At 44.2% G+C, this 22,368-nt stretch overlaps 1 protein-coding gene across 1 annotated transcript in view; it reads left to right on the forward strand.

Annotated features, from left to right (window-relative positions):
* The window catches only part of LOC119386793 (prodigiosin synthesizing transferase PigC), a 283,713-nt gene that overhangs the window by 173,038 nt on the left and 88,307 nt on the right, over window positions 1-22,368 (forward strand). The window contains exons 5-12 of the mRNA XM_049413244.1: window positions 1,675-1,740; window positions 3,738-3,848; window positions 4,047-4,159; window positions 11,855-11,907; window positions 13,606-13,658; window positions 15,677-15,792; window positions 20,696-20,843; window positions 21,354-21,409. Of these exons, the coding sequence (XP_049269201.1) occupies window positions 1,675-1,740; window positions 3,738-3,848; window positions 4,047-4,159; window positions 11,855-11,907; window positions 13,606-13,658; window positions 15,677-15,792; window positions 20,696-20,843; window positions 21,354-21,409 (716 nt within the window). The remainder of the gene's footprint in view (window positions 1-1,674; window positions 1,741-3,737; window positions 3,849-4,046; window positions 4,160-11,854; window positions 11,908-13,605; window positions 13,659-15,676; window positions 15,793-20,695; window positions 20,844-21,353; window positions 21,410-22,368) is intronic.

Consider the following 22,368-nt stretch of genomic DNA (forward strand, 5'->3'; position numbering starts at 1 on the left):
TTCAATTCCTCTTCCGTCTCGTCTCTCTTTTACCTTTCTCGGGATTCCCTCACCCTCCGCCACACTGCATGTTTCAGCTGCGACTTTCCAACCAGTGTGGTCCCCGAACGCGTCTCCGGGATTGATGAGCTCGAGTAGGCAGGCTTCGGGAAAATACGACCTGCTGCCAAATAGTCCAGCAATGATGGCCACAGATGCTTGAATCCGCGACATCAACCAACGATGACGGGCCCTTTGTGTCCAGTGTGCGAAAGTGGGAATTTTCGGACACTGGACACAAGGGACCCGTTGTCGACACTTTCGAAAGTGGGAATTTTCGATCGTCATCGCGTCTGATAAAAAGATTTGGGATCATATCAAACACGAACGATGCCTCTCAAAGAAATAGATATCGGTTTTAAAGCACCAAAAAAAAATGTCGATTAATCGATTAATCGATTAAAATATTCCACCGAAACCAATTAATTGAATACAGGCTGAATAGATTAACGATTAATCGATTAAAATTTTAATCGACCATCCCTACTTCGGCGTGATAGGCAACGAACAAGGTGGTATTGTTGCTCGGTCAGCTCTTCAAGGGGAGCTAAAAGAGACTGCGCCTTTATCAAGGTCTGACAGAGCTAGGAAACTTCGAGTGATCGCGCAAGTCATTACGAACTTGACACGGACACTAGTAAGCAGCCAAAACTTTCGGCAGCACAACTTTTCGGCGTTTTCGGATGCTTGCTAGACTCCGCCGAAACGAGGAAGCCCCGCTTTCCTGGTTGCGGCTTAGAGCAATATTAATGAAGCCGTTTTCTTTCCTTGGAATGACCGATAAGGTTCTTTGTGATTACTGTGATAGTGAGGAGACCTCGAAACATATCAGCCACTGTCCTAGTCACAATGTGCACAGACGATTACTCGGAATCAATCTAGCTCACCGTGACCCCAGACGGATGTCAATATCAACCATTACAGAATGTCGTCTTGAGAAATCATCGCGGATGACGGCGCCGAACACATTGGTAAAATTTTAAAGGACAACAGGCTTGAACAAGCGGCTGTACAACAAGGGTAATTAAACTACACATGTCGACATCGTGTTTTTATTTCGTGCACCGTGCAGCACTGACTGACTAAGACGTGGTGTGTTCTCCCTTTATTTCTCTCGTTCTTTGTCTCTATAACAATCAAACTCCCTCATCCCTTTCCCCAGTGCAGGGTCGCATACCAATTAGTTTGAACGAGTTAACCTCCCTCCTGGCGTTCTCACCTCTTCTCTTTCCTTCCGTCCTTGAGCTATGCAATGATGTATCGCCTATACAATCCTGAATCATGTTAGCAAATTTTAAATGAAATCACTTGTTTCGCGTAGATGACCTTCAAGGACATCATCGACACCGTGTAATACCACGGAACAGATACCTACGCGCAATCTCTGAACTAGAAGTAATGTCACCACGAATGCAACGCTCAACTATACACTGGAACAGAGAGAAAATGAAACGAAACAAACAGAACCTTTGCTTAAACATTACAGTTACTATGCCGATAGTTTTTGCTTAGATAATTAATGAAACAATAAAATATATTTGTAGTCGTGAATCATATTATAGATACGACTATAGTCACGCAGAAAATCCAAGATTGTTGTGTGCCGTAGCTAAAGCCTCTTTATCTGCTGTCCAGGAGCCTGCCTGATTCTACAAGCGCGAAACCGGAGGAATCGGAAGTTCACGTGAAGATTGGTCTACTGTAAGTATGCAACTACTCAAACAACATATCACCGGAGCACGAGTCTTGATATTTAACGAAGAAGTAAGTTCGCAAATAGCCACTCTGATAGTAAAGCTGGGTTTCACATATGTAGTTATTGACGCACTAGCTATGGTCCCTAGTTCAGTTGCCGTTTTTAATACGCGGTGGTCAGTAAATGGTGGAAACTGATTCCTACATGAAACCGAGGCACTCATTAAGAGAAAGAAAAGCAGAAAACTTTATAGCATAAAACATCAATGAAATTTTTATTGATGGGAAAGAATGAAATCTAAAATTGCAAACATGTGCAATACGCCAGGTCGCAGGCTGCATGAATGCACACGAAGGAGGTTACGCTAAAACGCATAGAGTCACAGTGGAGATTCACGAAGTACGGAAGTACAATGAGGCACGAGCATATTTTGTTTCCTTAATTCACTTTGTCGCTGCGTCGTTCTAGAAAACCTGCGTTATTAGAGAGTATAGTGCTCACGGTTGAAAGATCTTTGATCATTGATGTGGATGTGGCCTTACAACACTATCTTGCGATAAACCACATACTAAAAATACTATTGCGCATTTCTTGCTGCAACTTCACATCAAAAATATTAGCAGCACTTCATTCATCAATGTGCTACCCTACAGTGCAGTCTGGATGCTAATGGTATTATGTATGTATACAGTGTATTTGCATGTATTGGGCCTAGCAAAACAATGCAAGGTTTCCATTTAGAGCTGCTTTTGTGACTATGAGTATGTTTGTATGTTCTACCTTTGGTGACATCAATGTAACTAGGTTCTTCGTTCGATCAGGAATGATAATCGCTGATGAAGTACATAGTACAGGGTGATTCCTTCAGAACTGACCTAATTCATTGGGCTGTAGCCTTGTTGGAAAGTATCTGATTTCAATGTGACTTGCGCCAGGACATTCAGGAAGGATGAATATTTATTAGCCCAACCCGTTTTTTGTTGTGCAGCGCAAGAAAAAAAAGAATACATACTAAATCACCAGAAGCGCGAAATGCTATACAAAGAGGGGTGGCTAGTCCTGCGCAGCGTCTGCGTCAGCCAGTGGCAGCAGAAGTCGGCGCCCCCAGGTTTATCAGGTTCGGTTGACGCGAAAACTGAGCACTCTATTCTCCATGCGTGCGCCGCACCATGTCGCCTTGCGCATGCGATGTGCGCATGCCAGGCGTCCCTCTTATAAGGAAGCTCGCGGAATGTCATGATTTTTGTTACTTCTTATTTATTCTTTTTTTTTTTCAGCGTTGCACATCGAAAAACGGGACGGGCCATTCATATTTCACTCTTCCTGATTGTTTTGTGCAAACCGCATTAAAGTGGGATAGTTCGTAACAAATCTGCAGCCAAACGAGATAGGCCAGTTCTAAAAGGATCATCCTGTATAAATAATACACGCACATGCACATTACGACATTTCTTTCAATATTATGAAAATATTAAAGGGACATTAAAGGGGCAAAATGATTTCTCGCGTTTAAGTAAGTTGTCTTTGTACAATGTTAAGAAATGTCTGGTGAGCCAAAAAAACACGCAAGAAGAAAATAATGTGGAGATACCACCGTGATCTTCGCTCACCAACTTGCAGTGGCGTCCTATATTTGGAGAGCGTGTGTTAAGGCATGCATAATTCCTTATCGCTAAGAAAGATATGCATTGTGTTCTGAGAGAGACAGGTGCTTAAAATAGCAAAAATGAGCAAACTTTATTCGGCCAACGAGTCAATAGGCAGGATGATACTTTAAAATTCGTGGCATTAGATTGGAGCCATGATTCGACATTGAAAATCGCGAAGTCGAGTTTCAATTTCTCTTTTCATAATGATGATGCGATGACAAAATTAACAATATTGCAGTTAGTAGAAAATAATAAGCAAGTATAAGCCCATTTTCCTGTTTTGCTTACGCGTAAATTTAGGCCGAGGAGGCCGAGAGCTCCTGTTTTATTGCACTTTATTAACATTGTTTCAGGTGGTGTTCCCTATCACACACGTTGGAGCAGCCAGCAGAGCTGGCACCGCCTATGTTGGCAGAAAGTCTTGCTGAAGAATCAGCGCTTCCCATGCTGCGGGATGTTGACAGGTAAGCATTCTTTACACAACCAGCCAATCTGATATCTAGGCTTCCATACAGTGGCAGGCAGGTAGTTATTTTAATGAATTGTAATATTTAAAAGTATCCAAGAAATCGTTGCTATACTTTATAATATGCTATCTTCACTGCGGTAACAACTGATTTGACTTGAAGAACACTACTTATTTTACTGTCTTCCTGCCTCAGGCTGGCGAGTGAAATGGATTCTTACGATCAAGCTGGTATGTTCTCTGGTGAGGTCATAGTGGACGGCGAGCAGAGAGAGTTGTTCCTCTGGGGACACAAAATCAGGAATCAAGGTGGGTGCATGTTACACAGTGTCACTTCCTTGTTACGGCGCCATTTGCTATAAGCACTCTAAGCTTCGTAGTTTTAAAGAGCTTGCTTTTATCGTTTCTTCGTATTACTATTGCAATGTCATCTCGCTCTCTCATTGCGTTAAGTGTTTTAGAAATGAAGGCGACGTTGTTTGCTCGGAGCGTCGAAGGGATTTGTTATAAGTGATTATTGCATTTGAATAAGGGCTCTATTAACTAGTATTCGTTTAAGCACTTCGCTCCTGCACATGCTCTGAATCATGATATCGCTTAATTGCGATATAGTCATTTTTAGCCTTCGAACAGCATTCGTAATTCCTCTTGTGGTATGTATGATGTGGCCCGCTAGCGGTGTCTTGCGCACGGGCAGCGACGAACTCCTGAGTGAAAGAACCTGCCTGAGCACCGATGAGCTGTGCCGCCTACTGGAGTACTGCCTCAAGGGAACATACTTTAGTGTCAACGGGGACTTCTACAGACAGGCCAACGGGACCGCGATGGGAGCAGCCGTCTCCGTTACAGCTGCGAACCTCACAATGGAGCACGTAGAAGAGGCGACACTGCGTTTCTTTATTGACAGGCCGAAAGTATTTGTGAGGTATGTGGACGACTGCTTCTGCATCATAAAGAGGACAGCGGTAGAGAGCTTCCTCGAACATCTTAACTCCGTCGACCAAGCAATCCAGTTTACGGTGGAAAGAGAACAAGACGGAGCGCTACCGTTCCTCGATGTTTTAGTACGACGACAAGGCGAACGCATGACCTTCTCGGTGTACAGAAAGCCAACGCACACCGGTAGGTATTTGCATTTCACCTCGAGTCACCCCACTGCCCACAAAGCTTCCGTGGTGTCGGCACTCTTTTCACGAGCAAGAGCCATCTGCACATCAGAAGGAGAGAGAAAGAGAGATGAAGAGAGGGTCGTGGCCGAGTTAAGAAAGAACGGATACACGACAGCTTTCATCCGCCGTGTGGCACGCTGCATGTCGAGAGATCAGCTTCCCCACCGCGGACACGCATCTGCGAACGACACACGCGACCCTCCTCCCACGCTGGCCACCCCACCGGATACAATGGTATCGAAGAAACCAGCCCAACGAGTCGTCATCCCGTATGTTCCGGGAACTAGCGAACAGCTCGCCAGGGTTCTCGGAAAAGCTGGGGTCACGGTGGTTCACAAGCCGGCCTCAACGCTCGCTCGCTTACTACCGCTGCCGAAAGATCGACCATCCCGGGAGCAACACCAGGGCGTGGTCTACAAAGTGTCATGCGCTGACTGTCCAGCGAGGTACATAGGCGAGAGTAAGTGCTTCCCGGAAAGAATGCGCCAACACAAAAACGACGTCAGAAAGATGGAAATACAATGCAGTGCCCTTGCAGAACATTGCGAGAAGCACGACCACAAAATTGATTTCGAGGGCGCTTCCATCATAGAAACGGAAAGGAATCTGGGAAGGAGGCTCTTACTCGAGTCGTGGCACACCCAGAACACACCTGCTAATGTGAACCGGTCCCTCGGAACAATGCCTCCGATCTACGTGCACGGCCTCCGGAACGTGAGGGAAAGAGAAAGGCGGAGCCAAAAACAAGCTGCGACGAAGCCTCCCTGATCAGCACAGTCACCCCTGAAGAAGAGACCAAGCCGGTCTCGAAACGTCCGGTTTCCTCGAAGAATTTGTGGCTGGAGGTATTTCAACTTCTTAATTCTTCCACCCACCCAGCCAGACAGACTTCTGTCGAAATGTTTACATTTAAGGCTTGTGGTGTCCGTATTTGTTTCCTTGCCCATGCTTCTTCCTTTTTTCGCTCTTAGTTTTATTCTAACATCTAGTACCAACTTCCAACCTATCCACCCTGTTATAAATACTCTCTACTCATTTACATTTTCCATCCGTACATGAAACAATATTTTGTTCCTTTTATGTACACATGCATTGAAACTCTGGAATATCCCGGATACTTTTAAACAACATGACGGTGTTGACCAAACGTTGTAAGGCTACCGTTTGCTAGCGCCCAAGGCGTAGGCTAAATTGATACTAGTTCGAGGTGCAATGCTGGCGATGCGGTTCTAAGCCCAGCAAAACAACCCGACATGTTCAATACCATTTGCGCTGTTTCTGTATCAGATTTCGGGACCAATTCAGAAAAGTCCCTCGCTCTACAAGATTTCATAAGCGAACGTGTTCTCCAATGTAGATGTCGGACAAAATCATTACCGCGGTCGACCAAAATATAAGTAAGAGTCCTTAAAATTAAAAAGTCACCGTTTTTCCGCAAGGGTAAACAATGAATGCGACAGGAAGAAAGTGCAATGTCACACGAGGAACGACAAGCAGTTCGATACTTGCAGCTCGCCGCTGACGTACAAAGAACGCCCTTTACGTCTTTGTGCTTGAGGAACGCGCTGCAAGTGTCGACAATGAAGAATCAGACGCTCTTAGATATTTCTTTTTCTTTTAAACTATGGCGCGTGGAGTGACCCATCTGCGTCTCCTGCCACACGGGGGCGTCTTACGCAAGGTGTGCCCGGTGTTCTTTCTTTTTTTTTTCGCTCCACACCACGAGTGGGTACAGAAAGGGGCCACTTTGTCGTGCGCGTATCAAGGGCAGCTTTCTAGTTGAAAGAAAATGTAGGAGTGTTGCGTGATAGGAAACACGCCCAAGCGCTTCCGACATCTGCATACCACCAGCGGTATGTGGTGCACATAAATAGCTCGCCGTCATTACGCCGGCGCATGCAAGGCGTGTGATTGAGTTTAACGCAGCGCGCTGGGGAGCGAGGGGATCCCCGGCCGGGTGCTTCGGAATTTTTTTCTTCTGCTTTATTTTTTGTTGTGCCTGCTACATACATACATACATGCATACATACATACATATACATATCCGGGACATGAAGGCGACGGCAATGGCAAAAGTCCGACGACAGTGTCCATTTAATTGCTATCGCAATGCAAACATTTTCTGAATACTTTTCTGTGTTTAAGCCGGAAGTTACAAAAATTATTTGGCATTCTAAGCACAACAGAACCATGAGCTACATATGACAGATTCACAAGAGTTTTGTGTACCTGACCATACAAAGAGGACAAACGAAAGTGTCACGCCTAACGACAGACGCCTGCAGCTCGGGAATGAAAGTTTTCTAAATAGCTACACTTTGCAATTACATTCAGAATCATGACCTGTTGTGGGAAAAATTTACTTCAATAAGCCTGTGGTGACAAGTCATGAACTTTGTTAACTGATCTCGAATTGAACCCTTTGACACGCTGTGTACACAATTGTGTACACCACTTGTTTTTGTAGTTGTATCGAGTAGAGCTAAGAAAGAGCCAGATACATTGAGCTTTGAATGAAGTGAACCTCCTTCATAACAAATTTCTCTTCACTTAACTTCATTTTACAATGTACTGTTGCATACGATTACTTTGCTGAAGGCACTACCACGTTCGACGAGTTCGACGCTCCGTTTCCCGCGAGCCACGTCTATAGTACCATTTTTCTTTGCTGAAAATTGACATAATCGCAAATGAATTCGGACTACATTTCTGGCCTGAAACTTCATTCTATTTATGCAAGAACGAAGCATGAATGACTTCCGAATAAATAGATATATATGAACAATTTCATTCGGTATAATTATTATAACCCACAAAGATTAGCGTATTATGACATTATTGTTGTTGCGATAGAATATCAAGTGCTTCGAAATAATGTATCGATTTGACACGTTTACAGACAGTAGTTCATAGGGGGCGCCTGAAAGGGTTAAGAACAAAGTATGGTGATTGAAAAAGAAACATCGGTAACTTAGCAAAACAATAATGCTTCTAAATATTTCTGCAATAGAGTAGGCGGTTGGTTGGTTGGTTGGTTGCAAAACTTTATTAAGTGTGAGCTGTCAACTAGTTACCGGAATACATGGCACCAGAGAGTGCTGGAGCGTGCCATTCCGGCGCTGTAGACAAGTTTCTTGACTTGATTATTAGTTCTCAGTTCATGATGAGTTCACAGTACACGATCAGTTCTCATTAACATTGTGTCCAACAACCTCTGTAGGTTGCAGGTCAAATTTAACAGTCGATTGCTCACTGGTTACTTCTTCAGAAAATGAGAAGGGGCTATCAGTGTAACGGCGCGAGGCTCAACCGAATGGCCATCGGGAGGACTTCGGGCTGTACACCTGTAGACTTCAGTAGATTCATTCGATGTAAAGCATATGGCGCTAACAGCGGTAGCAGCAAATGCCGGCAAACATACCTGTTCATTGCGGCACGCTATGGTGATCCCTGACGTTCATAGCGCCGCACAACTAGGGAGCCTACGTGACCGGCCGTTCATGTAGGGTCCCTACACACAACCTGTGACACAACACACTTGGCATTCCCCTCTACCGCACTCTCATACCTACGCAACGGCACATGACAATTAAGTCCATGAGCGGCACAGCGGATTGGATTGGATTGGAACAAACTTTATTTGTGCCTTATTTCACCTATTCACCTGCTCTTAATATTTTCACCTGCTCTTAATGAAGGAGATGGAGGCAACCGAAATTATAAAGATTTAACTCTAGTTTTGGGTGAACTTCGGTTACGTGGGCTTCCTTCGCAGGGCTCTTTAATCCGCCAGGGCACGCAGCGTGGAAGCGTGGATGAGGATGACGATCACAAGATTGTAAGGTAACTTGAGAACTCGTGCACGCGAACCATGATGGCAACAAAATGCGCCTTCCATTTTTTTACCCCAGAGTCGCTTGACAAGACGCAGTCATAACAAGACATAACCAGTTGAAGCCGATCGCTTTTATCTTTGCCGTCATATGTGACGTCGAAACTTGGGGTGTCGTGACCCCGAGTTAATGAGGTGTAAATAGACTCTTCAGATAGCACGAAGAAGAAAATATCGTTGAGTAATGAAAATTGCACGCTAAGAGAATGCTATTCAGTGGTTTACGATGAACAAGTGAGAGCAATGGAATGGCTGTATTAGTGCGGATAACTAGTCATATTTTCACTTGCTCTTAATGAAGGAGATGGAGGCAACCAAAACTGTAAAGATTTAACCTTTGTTTTGTGTGAACTCGTCGCCAGGGGAAAAAAATTCACAGCATATCCACGGGTGAATGATGAAGAGCTTGGGCGAAGCTCCTGAAGCAATCATGGTTACACTGTGAAATCTTCAGTGGTTTCGCCCAGCAGTTTTCAAAGCGATAGCCCAGTACATCATCAAAGACGTGACAAACACTGTATATATCCATACAAGAAATTTTATTAATCGTAAGTGGTAGCTAGACGTGGCTTCCGTTCCCCCTTCAATATAACGGCTTTATGGTCGGTGAAGTGATGGATCGCTGATGGGTCGTAGTGGGATGTTTGCAAAGACGAAGTCGTGGGCAGTTTGCAAAGGTGGTTGCGCCGGACAACGGAGACGTGACAAGGTTAGACTAAGAGGAGCTTCGCCCCTAAAACAACAGCTGCAATACAACGATAGCAGCGAGCATGGGCCAAGGTTGTCAAACGCATGATCTGCGTATCTACTGTCTCTGCAGTTTTTGCAGTCGACTGATTAGTGGCGTGAGCAAAGGTATTTGGCATCAGCCACGGCCAGCACATTTGCTGGTGCTGCGCACGTCGTGCAAGCAATCCGATATGAACAATAAAAAAAACAGACTCTTCCAATTATGCAGCAGCGGCTTGCACAGAGGGATAGAGTGCGTATCAGTTATCGCCGTGTCGCAGTCGGTGATAAAAGGTAACGCTGCAAGAGAAAGGGAAGTACACTCCAGGTCAAAATTTTAGAGACCACGGGAGCGCGCGGCAAAGAGTACCGCTGCGCCTTCTAATGGCTGCTTGCGAAGCTTGAGACCGCGCACTGCGCACGCGCATCTTCGTTTAGCTACCAGCCTGCTTGTTCGCTCGCTTCAACTGCGTGCGCACCGGAACGCCAGAGAAAGTGCGAGGTGCCACTTCTGCAGTCACCGCGGAAGCACCGAGCGATTTCCTGAAAGAAAAAAATTAGCGCCGCCTGCATGAAGTCGCAAGGTTGGGTCACACAGAGCTCTTGGGCTTCTAGTTGGTCCTGTCTTGGCTAGATTTTTCGATGTATTGCTAGGTCAACTGATACGTGCATCCGCACACGGTTGCACAAAGTGTTCACATGATCGCTCTGGTAAACTAAGTTTTGGTCACTAGCTTATTGAACGGTATCGATTGTGTATTGATTAGCAATCACGTAGCAGCACCGAATGAACACGATTCCAGTAGATTAATTAGATGATTACATTAATTAACACAATTATCTTATTTACAGGTCTGGGCTTTGTTTCTAGTAACTAGCATTTGCAAGCCCGCCCTGCGCTTATTATTGGCTGTATAAATAATTACGACTAGTTACACCAATATTATGTAGCACTAATTCGTCTTAATTAGGCATGCTTCGGTAAGATTTGCCGAGCTTGAGCACCTTAGGAGTACAACTCAGCTTAATCAGGGCTCATTCTGTTGTTACTTAATTCGCTTAATTATGCTGAACTAATTAGGTGTTACCATGCTCAACGATGCTTGATTAGGATTGGCTATAACCATATTGGCTTAACTAAGCATATAAGCTTAACTTGGCTTGACGAAGAAAACACGTGCCGGCTCGTGGTGATATTTTTCTTGCTACTCCACACGGACAAGCCTCGAGCATAACAACTCTGTTGTTGACGAAAGTTCGGCCTGGTCCGGGATCGAGGATGAATTTTTCGCAAGCTCGCAAGGTTTTCTCTTTTTGAAATCTACGCGCATTTCCTTGTAGCTTTGGGTTGCAAACCGGTACACACCGAGTTTCTTCTTTCATAGCGTGTATGAATACGTGCAGGATACTTGCACCGAGCACAGCAAGAAATTGCAGCATGAATGTGTTCCGCGAATGAAAGCTGCTGGGTTATCTTACCACACATGTTGATTTGGGAAAGACTGACGCAAAGCGTGTTTTCCGCGCCGCAGAGCGTCTGTGAGCAACCCGTGTGGCGCACATGGCAGTGCCTGTACAAGTGACGTATTTTGGTCACGCTGTCACCGCTCGATCCTTCTACGGCGACTGTAGAAGTGGTACCTGGCGGTTTATGTGGCGTTACGGCACGCGCACAGTTGAAGTGAGTGAACGAGCAGGCTGGCAGGTAAACAAGAACAACCATGCGTGCGCGCTCTTGAGCTTTCCGAGCAGCCGTCAGAAGGCTCAGCGGCACTCTTCGCCACGCACTCCCACGGTCTCAAAAAATTGACGGCCACTGCAAGGATATCCGTGCAGAGTGACGTACACAGTAATTGCTACGAGCCTATAAGAACATAAATACCAAGACATTAAGCACGCACTGATAATTGAAGTCGGTTGGGGAGATGTTGCCAATGGGAAGAAAAATATCTTTGCATTCGTTGCCTCGTGCATTATTATACGTTGCCATTTCCTCGTACATTACGACCGCTGAGTTACTATGACCAGCCTGATTTATTTCAGCCCGCGCATGCTTATTTCCAATGCTCCTATGCGTTATATTTGCTCCAAGTAATTTTGTCAAATTATTCCTTTAGTGCGACAAAAACAGGTAACAATAATTTTGTCAGTCTTAAAATACTGATTATTTGCGAAGTGGTGATTAAGCTGAATTAAAGCAACATTGTGTTACAGGTCGTATGTCTCACGGCATTTATACGGAGGAGCACCACGTCGGTTTTCTGGAGGTGATCAAAATTTTTTTCATTCATAGTACTCCTAAACGCATACATTCTGAAAATATATGCAACGGCACTGTAACTCAGTTTAAATGCTCCTAAATGCGTGTAAGATAACAGGTATGTTAGAAGGCAAAAAAAAAAATAAGTACTTGGCTAAAAAAAACCTCTATGGGCTATACATGTATATGATTCGTTGCAACAGATTTGAGCAAGGGTTCTGTAAACATAGATGACTTTAAGGATACTTAAGTCAGCTTTCTACATTAACCCACGTTTCTAAACTATGAAAGTGGAGGTTAGGTCATCAGAACTTAGAATATAATTGTTGGGGTTTTACGTTCCTATACCGCATTATGACTATGAGGGACGCCGTAGTGGAGGGCTCCGGAATTTTCGACCATCCAGAGTTATTCTAACATGCGCGTATATATCTGTAGTCGAATACAACTATAGAAGGCAGCGGTATTTCCTCCTCAAAGGCGGATGAACACAAGCCTGCACCAATGGGCGCGCACTCGGGACTGACGTCATGAGCGGGACGGCCGGTGGCTCCCCCTTTGGAGAACATCGGCAGGTGCATGAGCGGGACTATTTCTTTAGTCGCGGAGGGGATCGGTTGCCGCGCTTCGGTCGTCTGGGCGGGGCCTCTCTTGTCTTCTTAAGTTGTATCGGACTAGTACATGGGCCTCTAGCATTTCGCCTCTATCGAATTGCGGCCGCCTCGACCCGGATTCGACCCCGCTGCCTGTGCGTGAGCAGTAGGTCGCGGCAAGTACCAGAACTTCGGTATTATATTTGCAAGAAGGAATACAACAACAGTTCAATACTTCTCTGTGGCAAATTCATATTTTGCAAACACAGGAATTTAAGGAATAGAAGAAAAAAAGTATTAAGGGGTTCGTTCAACTCGAAAATGGCTGCTGTTACATGCAGAACGACACAAAACGCACCTGAAGACACATTTGTAGACATTAATAAAAAGACAAAACAAAATCCTGCTTTACTATATTAGTGCGTAGAACTTTGCAGCCATTGAAATAAGAATGAGAAAAGAAATAGCCCTCCAATATCTCCTTGTCATATATCTCGCAAAGGACATCCAAAGGCGCAATATCCACGACAGACTAAGTAAACTGAGTCACACAATATTGATCCACCACCAAGTGTTCCCCCTCAGACCTGTCAGCGAATGAATGCACTCGTTACGTGTGTGTCTCGAAAGTGATCAAATTTGTTTCTGATAGTTTAACCTTGCGATTGAGTGTAAGACTAAAATGTGGAACAGGATCCTGCCTCCTCACGAATAAAAAAAAATTGTACGTTCCTAAAATTACTAAAATCCAATTTTCTCGTTATAAAACCATAAGCGCGCATCCACTAAAAGTGCTTGATGAGGAGCCGTAGGTATATGAACACTTCGTAAGTTGCGTGCGAGCGCGTTTAGACTCCACGGAAATGCTTGACTCCTGTAGGGAGACACTGTACAGCTATGTAGGGACTCGAATAGTTAGAGGCTGAATTGGTTTCACAATATTGTTCCTTCCTCTCTTCATAAGATAAATAAGATAAGAAGGTGTTCTGAAGGCTACAACCGGCCCTTATGGGGACGATGACCGGCTCTTCTCTTTGGTTGTTTTTGTTTCTATAATGTGGTGGCCACTGTCGTTACCGTGATACTTAACATGCTTTCTTCCGTTGTTTCAGAATGGAGACGTGTATCACTTGGCTCGCACGAGTGCTTATGGAGGAAAAAAAGGGTGAGCTCACATTTGTCGCGAAGTGCCGCCAAATTCGACAGTTAAGAAGCGAGGAAGCGCATGCGCGCTGAAATTTCAGTGTTTCAAGCCAGGGTAATAGCAGTTGCAACATTTGCCTGAACATTTTAATTCTTTGGGACGGAAATAAAGAGCGGTTCTGAGGTAAAGGAGAAATGCCTTCGTTCACGCCCCTCAATCAGTAGCATTTTGAATTTTGTGGCAATTTCGGTGGTATGCGAATAGTTGACAGAACTGTCTACTTTAAAAATTAGCATGCCTACGTCACTCGCAAAGCAGTTTAAAGCAAACTGCGCACTTCGGACGAACCACCTTGCTGAGTTGAGAATATTTCGCCTACAATAGAGAAAACCATCTCTTTTTTGAACATTCCCGAGTAGCGCGTTTTTCTGCTCATGGTGGTTTTGTTTTCCAATGAAAACAAAGTAACGTGTTAAGCAATTGAGACATTAAAAAATACTGCACAGAGAGGTGCTCTAGTGACCCATCGGTCGCAATCAGTGACAAGGAATTTGTATTCTGCATGAAGCTTTATAGTCTGTTCTTTTGTTCAATTTCATGACTCGTTTTGTACGTACTCAGTGCAGACAGCAAGTGCTTATATCTTCTGCCATCTACAAACGCAAATAACTGAGAGGTCAGACCTCCTTTGTCCACTTCGCTGTGTCTCAGTCTTTTGTGCACCCCGCAATTTCACCGTGAATAGCCAGAAACGTTTCCAAATTTCAGTTTCATTGCGAGTCGCTCCTCTTCGTGACTCTCAGTTTTGCTTCTACTGAACCTGATGTCCTGTGAATCACTGCCAATTCACGTCCCCTACGATATGATGACCATCTATATATACAAAATTCGGCAGATCCCACGCCCTGTGGGAATCGGTTTCATGCGAAGCAGTCAGCCATGGATCGACGTGTTTTGTAAGTGTAGTACCTGTGTGCACATCGTGGGCTTACCAGGCACGTCAACAACACTGGCGTTTAAAGGGTAAATTATTGTGCGACGTAACGTCACCTCTCACGTTAGCGTACATACGTCAGCATTATCGAAACTATGTGCACTTTATGCTGCAATGCTCATTGCTCGACCCTGGAGCATTTCAATATAGCCTGCTGAATCATAGGAATACAATTGTGATGTTTAAAATACTGCTATAAAAGCGGAGCCCACACTGGAACCCCAGACGTTAATCTGATATGACGCCTGTATCTGAGGAGTACATATGTAGTGTTTATTGCTTTCTTGTAAAATTAGATAGCCAGCATCACAACCACAATTGACGTTGCACCGCCATTACGCCTACATAGGCTGTTTTTCCACACAAGTTTATAGACCTGGCGTGGCTCTGTTGTAGAATACCAGATTGCCGGGCAGAAAGACTGGGTTTGATTCCTGCTGGGATCCTAATTTTCATTCTTTCCATTCGTCGGGTCAACGCTGCCGATGTCGGTTTTTCTTAACGCTCTCACATTTAAATTACCAATGTCTCTCCTCGCCGTTCCTCGGTAGCTATAAGCTATCAATCACCTGTGGCGCATACCCGCACACCGCGGCCTGTGGTAAACGGGTATCAGCCATACGTGTCTGGAGGTAGGGGTTTCACGACGCACGCGACGGGCTTTTCACGTTATTCATGCGATGACCACACAGTCATATTCGTCAAATCCTTTTAGCATCCCATGCTAATTTTGGTCTACACTAAGCTAAGGAGGCAATCAGGAGAGCACCCAGACGCAGGCGACTAAGATAGATAGATAGATAGATAGATAGATAGATAGATAGATAGATAGATAGATAGATAGATAGATAGATAGATAGATAGATAGATAGATAGATAGATAGATAGATACGCTCAAAGTGCCAAAGGTTCGCTAAGAAATCCTTCGCATTTAAAAATGGTGTTTGACCGAACTTAGACCGCGCGATTGTTGTAGTAATGTTAATGAAAGAAACTTTCACTGAAGGAAATGTCATTGAAAGAAACTTTTTTCTTTATATTTCAGCATCTACTATGGATCAGTTTATGCTCCTGCAAGTGTGATGCGGCCCATCGACCACGCTATCGTAAGAGGTGACCACGATGTGCACGCTCAGCGCAGTCATCTGCACCTTCGTTGCGGTGAGTTTCAGTAAAGAATTTCTAGTTCACCTTCATATTCAGCGTAACGTGCGCTTGAAATGCTTCAAGTTATCGGCAACTAGTAAAGACTACGTTGTTACTGGCCAACTGTTGCCGTGAGGTACGTGACCGGCATTTGAAGCCAGCTGTTTCGCGCTTTTTTTGTCTTGCGTCTGTCACCTTCTGCAATCATAAAAAAGTTTGTTTTGCGGGGTTTAACGTCCCAAAGCAACTCAGGCTAGGAGAGCTGGCTGAGGGGGAGGAGGGTAGAGGAGAGGGAAAATATCGATTACCTGATGTTCTTTAATGTCTACCGACATCGCGCAGCATATTTGCCTCCAGCATATCGCCTCCATCAAAATACGACCGCCGCGGACGGATTCGGACTTGCGTTATAGAAATAGTTATTAAAGGCCGTACAGGCAGCTTTTTCGTCACTCTCTAATTTTCCATCTAAAAGAAATACATCGCTAGAACACGTGCCTGGAGTGACCTCTTTCCAAAATTTTCTTGAACACGTCTTAATAAATGACGGTAATTTTTCGTTAAAATACTTTTCTTTGTCACGAAAAGACATTTCTTTAATTTCTTCACGTATATTGCAAATAATTGCTTTTAAATCTGGACTTGTAGCCTTGTCCGACTTTTTTTTAACCGTTTCAACTTTCGCTTCAGCTGTAGCGTCTCTCTTGTTATCCAGGAATTGTGATTTTCGGCTTTCATTGTAATTAAAGGGATGAAACGCTGCACACAATCTTAAATTATTCTCTTAAAACAAAGCCACAGTTCTTCAACGCTACGATTGCCTGCATTGAAATGATCATATTCAAAGGCCAGTACATCAATTATACATTCATCATCTGCTTTTGAAAAATTGGGAAACCTTTTCACCGTCCTCTGCTGATTAAGTGCAACTCCCTTTAGTGCCAGCACCACAGCCCTGTGATCCGATGTGCTGTTTGTGACGCTGCACGGCATGCTTTCTTTTATGTTGCCACTCACAAGATATATATCTAGGATAGATTTCGTCCCCTGATCTATTCTAGTAGGGTCGGTAACTATTTGCGTCAAGTCATATTGAAACATGATATCGGATATTTCAGTATCCGCAGCTTGACATGGGTCTGATGAAAATGTTTCCCAATTCATATTTGGCATATTAAAATCTCCCGCTATGATTCATTTATCTTCGGTTTTTACGTGACAATGAAGGTAATCCTTAAGCTTTGCGATAACATCGAGGGAAGCATTGGGTGGCCTGTAAAGGACACCAAGAAGATATCTAATATTGCCATTGTACACTTTACAGAAGGTGCTTTCTATGTCTTGAACGTCTGGCATTTTTACAACACGTGTTTTATTCCTAAAAAGAATAGCTACGCCCCCTCTCCTCCCATCTCGATCCTTACGGAACACTCTGTAATTTTTCGGTACAAACTAACTATCAAAAACATCATCTCGTAGCCATGTCTCAGTTAGTAACACAATATATGGGTCATGTGCTCAAAGCATGCCTTCTGATTTCTCAGCCTTATTAACAATACTGCGGCAATTCACATTTAGCATCACTAACATCGTTCATCTAGTATCCCCGAGCCTTAATTTGGTTAGATAACTTATATCTCTTATTCTTATCATCATCCCAACAAAAAACATTTTTCTATCAATGTTTATTTTGTCAAAAACTAACCTCACTTTAGATCCATTTGTGCGCTCACGCGACGAACTTTGCCACAATTTTTTTTTCTGATATCGCGAACACGAGCAGAAAAGTCTTCGCTTATCGACAGCTCGGTGCCCTTCAGCTTGGAACACATCTGTAGAATAGCTACCTTGTCCCGGTAATCGAGTATTTTTATAATTACTGGGCGTTCTTTGCCATTCTTTTTTCCCAATCTGTGACGTCTTTCTATGCCACTGACATTCACTCCCAGCTTTCCTTCAAATAAGTCTGTTTTTATCATTTTGGTAAGGTCCAGCAGTCGTTTCATTAGCTTCTTCCCTCAGGCCAAAAACAATCAAGTTATTTCGTCGACTTCTGTTCTCTAACTCGTCAATTTTTTTAACCGCCAATTCCAAATCTTTCTCAAGTTGTGTTGCTCGTTGGTTTAAATCGTTTATATCTGTTTTCAGTTCAATCAAAGGTTTTGTCTGCATTTCGACAGAACTCATCCTTTCAGTCAAGCTAGCAACTTCTTTTTTGATTTTTTCTTGTTTTGATAAGACACTGTTCATCATATCAGTCATGTTTCTTTTTTTTTGTCCTGAAAGAATCTGCTACAGTATTTCTTTATCCGAAGGGCCAGGGTTTGCCTCAATATCCTCGCAAACTAACATGATCATCATCATCATCATCATCATCATCATCATCATCATCATCAGCCTGTCTACGCCCACTGCAGGGCAAAGGCCTCTCCCATGTTCCGCCAATCAACCCGGTCTTGTGCTTTCTGCTGCCACGTTATGCCTGCAAACTTCTTAATCTCATCTATCCACCTAATTTTCTGTCTCCCCCTCACGAGTTTGCCATCTCTTGGAATCCAGTCAGTTACCCTCAATGACCACCGGTTATCCTGCCGACGTGCTACGTGCCCGGCCCATATCATTTCTTCTTCTTGATTTCAACTATGATGTCCTTAACCCCCGTTTGTTCCCTGACCCACTCTGCTCTCTTCCTGTCTCTTAAGGTTACACCTATCATTTTCCTGTCCATCGCTCGCTGCGTCGCACTCAATTTAAGTTGAACCCTCTTTGTAAGTCTCCAGGTTTCTGCTCCGTAGGTAAGTACCGGTAAGATGCAGCTGTTATATACCTTCATCTTGAGGGATAGTGGTAGATTACCTTTCATGATTTGATAATGCTTGCCGAATGAGCCCCAACCCATCCTTATTCTTCTAGTTATTTCACTCTCATGGTTCGGCTCCGCGGTTACTACCTGTCCTAAGTAGACGTACTCCTTTACAACTTCCAGTGTCTCGCCACCTATCGCAAAGCGCTGTTCTCTGCCAAGATTGTTCCACATTACTTTAGTTTTATGCATATTAATTTTCAGACCTACTCTTCTACTTTCCGTATCCAGTTCAGCAATCACGAGCTGTAATTCGTCTCCCGCGTTACTCATCAATGCAATGTCATCAGCGAATCGTAGGTTACTGAGATACTCTCCATTAACTCTTATCCCTAACTCTTCCCAATCTAGGGCCCTGAAACCTCCTGTAAACACGCGGTGAATAACATTGGAGAGATCGTGTCTCCCTGCCGTACGCCCTTCTTTATTCGGATTCTGTCGCTTTCTTTATGGAGGACTATATTGGCTGTGGATCCGCTGTAGATTTATTCCATTATGTTTATATAGGCTTCGTCGATGCCTTGATTGCGCAGTGCCTGCATGACTGCTGATGTCTCCACCGAATCAAATGCCTTCTCGTAATCTATGAAGGCTATGTATAGGGGTTGGTTGTATTCCGCGCATTTCTGTATCACCTGATTTATAGTATGAATATGGTCTATTGTTGAGAATCCTGTACGAAATCCTGCCTGGTCCCTTGGTTGATTGAACTCTAATGTCGTAATAATTCTGTTAGCAATTACTTTTGTAAATAGCTTGTAGACAACGGACAGTAAACTTATGGGCCTGTAATTTTTCAGGTCCTTGACGTCCCCTTTCTTATGGATCAAGATGATGTTGGCATTCTTCCAAGATTCTGGTATCCTCCCCGTCCAGAGGCACTTCGTATACAGGGTGGCCAGTTTCTCTAACATAATCTCTCACCGTCTTTTAACAGGTCTGATGTTACCTGATCCTCACGAGCTGCTTTGCCTCTTTGCATTCCCTTTAGGGCTTTCTTTACTTCTCCTGTCAATACTGGAGGGATGTCAGATTCCTCTGCGCTATTACTCCTTCTTACGTTATCATCCTGAATGCCTCGGCTGCTGTACAGATCTCTGTAGAACTATTCCGCTACCTCAACTATTCTATCCATGCAAACTAACAAATCCACACCAAAAGTACAAATACATGAGAAAAAGCTACCAAGTGGGCGTGGCGGCAACACTAGAGAGAGAGAGAGAGAAGGAATGTAGAAAAGGCAGGGAGGTTAACTGGACAACACTAAAAAGCGGTTATCACTGCGGTAACATGGCGCAGGCAAGTAGGAACTAAGCTGCACGACAAAGACGAATGGTTTGGTGAGCATTTCGCCCGGAGTGCCGCTGCCTGGCCCACTGAAGTTCGACGGAGGTACGCAGCTTCTTATAGCCTTTGGAAGGTCCGAGGCCGCTGACGTCACCGATGTTGGCGCATGCGTCGGAGTCTGGACTAAGGGAAGGATGGCTTCTTCTTTAAGACAACGGTGACCACGCAGTCGAATCTCGATGCCGTGATGATCCTTTCAGTCATGTGACGGGTCTGTCAAAACGGAGGCATATTCAGCAGCTTGCGTTCCGAAAACGGCAGCCACAACCTGCACCACAAAGACGAATGGTTTGGTGAGCATTTCGCCCGGAGCGCCCCTGCCTGGCCCACTCCGAAGTATGATGTTTGAGCACAACCTGCACACCGCTCACAATGTCCTCGTTGTGGAAAAGACAGCAAGTCGAACATAAACGCACGAATCAGCACATCAACTGCACCAAGGGATGCTCTCAGCTCGAACTCTTTACGGGAAATCTCATTGCACAAAAACAAAGAATGGCTTTAACTCGTGTGTATTTTGTGTTTCGAAATGAAGGTTTTCATTGATTGGCATAGGACATTATTGCGGCGCATGTCTGCTGCACAGTCTTTGTTATGTGGAAACTTTTCTACTTAAAGCGCATTTACGAACTGACCAACATTACATATCATCATGTCATACAGAAAAAATTCAATCTTTCCTCACTGTGAAAGAGCATTTTTATGCAGGTGAGCTTCCTCTACATGTCGACGCAAAAGCTGTGGCTCCTGAAATGGTTTTCCAGTCCGAAGGCAGCTCTACCGACGGCCACGTCACTGCTGTGGATCTAAAATGTCAGGAAAACATTGGATCTGGATTTACATTTACAGTCAAAAGGTGAGCCGATGACTATTTTTCTTCACTTAGTTGTTTGCGGTACATGGCTTAAATTATTGCGAGCACCACTTGGGATATTTTGCTAATCATTGTGCACGAGGTCTTTATTTTTTTTAATTCCTCTACCCACTGACAGAGCGCTTATTAAGCATTAAGACTTATAGAGCTCTATTGGCAAAATCGAGCGTAGAGTGTGGGCAAACAATACGAATTATTAGGCCTGACAATACAGTGTGTTTTTTATGTAGCAACATTTTGTCTTGCTGATTGCGTTTGATAAAGGTACCTATGCCGCAAAGTCCCTTTTTTCGGAACTTGCTGTCCTATTGGCTTCTATTCCGCTCATTCCATTTTCAGAACTTACATTACCATAAAAAGGCAAGTTTATGAAACAAGGTTTTAGCACTGACCACTACAAACAAAGAATTTGCCACACGCTGGCTAACGCTAAACACAGCAGAACGGCTAATATTCCTGAAAGTAAACCTCGCTTCACTCCTTCTTATGTAGGTCACAGCAAAACAGTCGAACCATTCCAAGCTACTTGAAACACAAGATTACCGAAGGTAAGCTGCCGCTATGTCTGCTAATATTAATATCACCATATTGCGACGAATAAACATGTCGGCCTCTGGAGGTCCTCTATTTCTTTCCAAAATGTTCGCATATCTTGCTAATACGCAAATTTGAATTATATGAATCAAAATCAATTTTGTTTCATTTTTCCGAAGAAGCCACTTGCAGCGCTGATGCGATGGTCTTCATTGTTCCCAAATGTGCGGAAATTCCAGAAAACGCGAGAACATGTTAGTTTTCTTTTGTTTTGTTTTTTACAGCAGAGCTGCTGTGGTCAATGTCTGCCGTGAGTCGAAGATCGAAAATTATCATCATCATGAACTGGGACGCGCTCTCTTGATCCTCTTCCTCATCGCCTTTCTCGTCAGCTTCTATCCCGGAACACGTGCGCCGATATGTCCCGCGTGGGTCGCAATAAATCTGATGGCCGAGAGATCGAGTACAGAGAGAGACAAAGAAAGGCTGAGAGAGAGAACAAGGAATAAAGAGAAAAATTCTTGGCGACAAATTTTCTTCGCGGGGCGAGATTCAAACCCTCGTCCCCACGATCACAAAGGGAGCGTCCGAACCACTCGGCTCTCCAGGTGCGCTAGCAGAGGATAGCATATAGCCTTGCATAGTAGAGTATAGCAAGGGGGTGAAAACGGGAAGTGAGGGTGAGAAAGAGAGATGTGAGGGAGAGGAGGAGAGAAAGGAGAACGAGTACAGAGAGATGGGAAGTAAGAAATCGAGAGACATAGAAAGAGCAGGAAGAAAGAGAGAAAGAGAAGGGGAAAAAAAGCCACCAGATCCCACGCATTGTGGGAATCGTTGTAATGCGAAGCAGCCAGGAAAGAGCTGCATACATCGTCTTGTCTGTTATTGAGGAAAATGCGTGCCACTCATGCTATTTATGTTCGTTACACAGTAACGTCGCGCAACACCAAATTCGGGGTAGACCAAGCTAGCG

This window comes from Rhipicephalus sanguineus, chromosome 3 (genome assembly GCF_013339695.2).
Source record: "Rhipicephalus sanguineus isolate Rsan-2018 chromosome 3, BIME_Rsan_1.4, whole genome shotgun sequence".
NCBI lineage: Eukaryota > Metazoa > Arthropoda > Arachnida > Ixodida > Ixodidae > Rhipicephalus > Rhipicephalus sanguineus.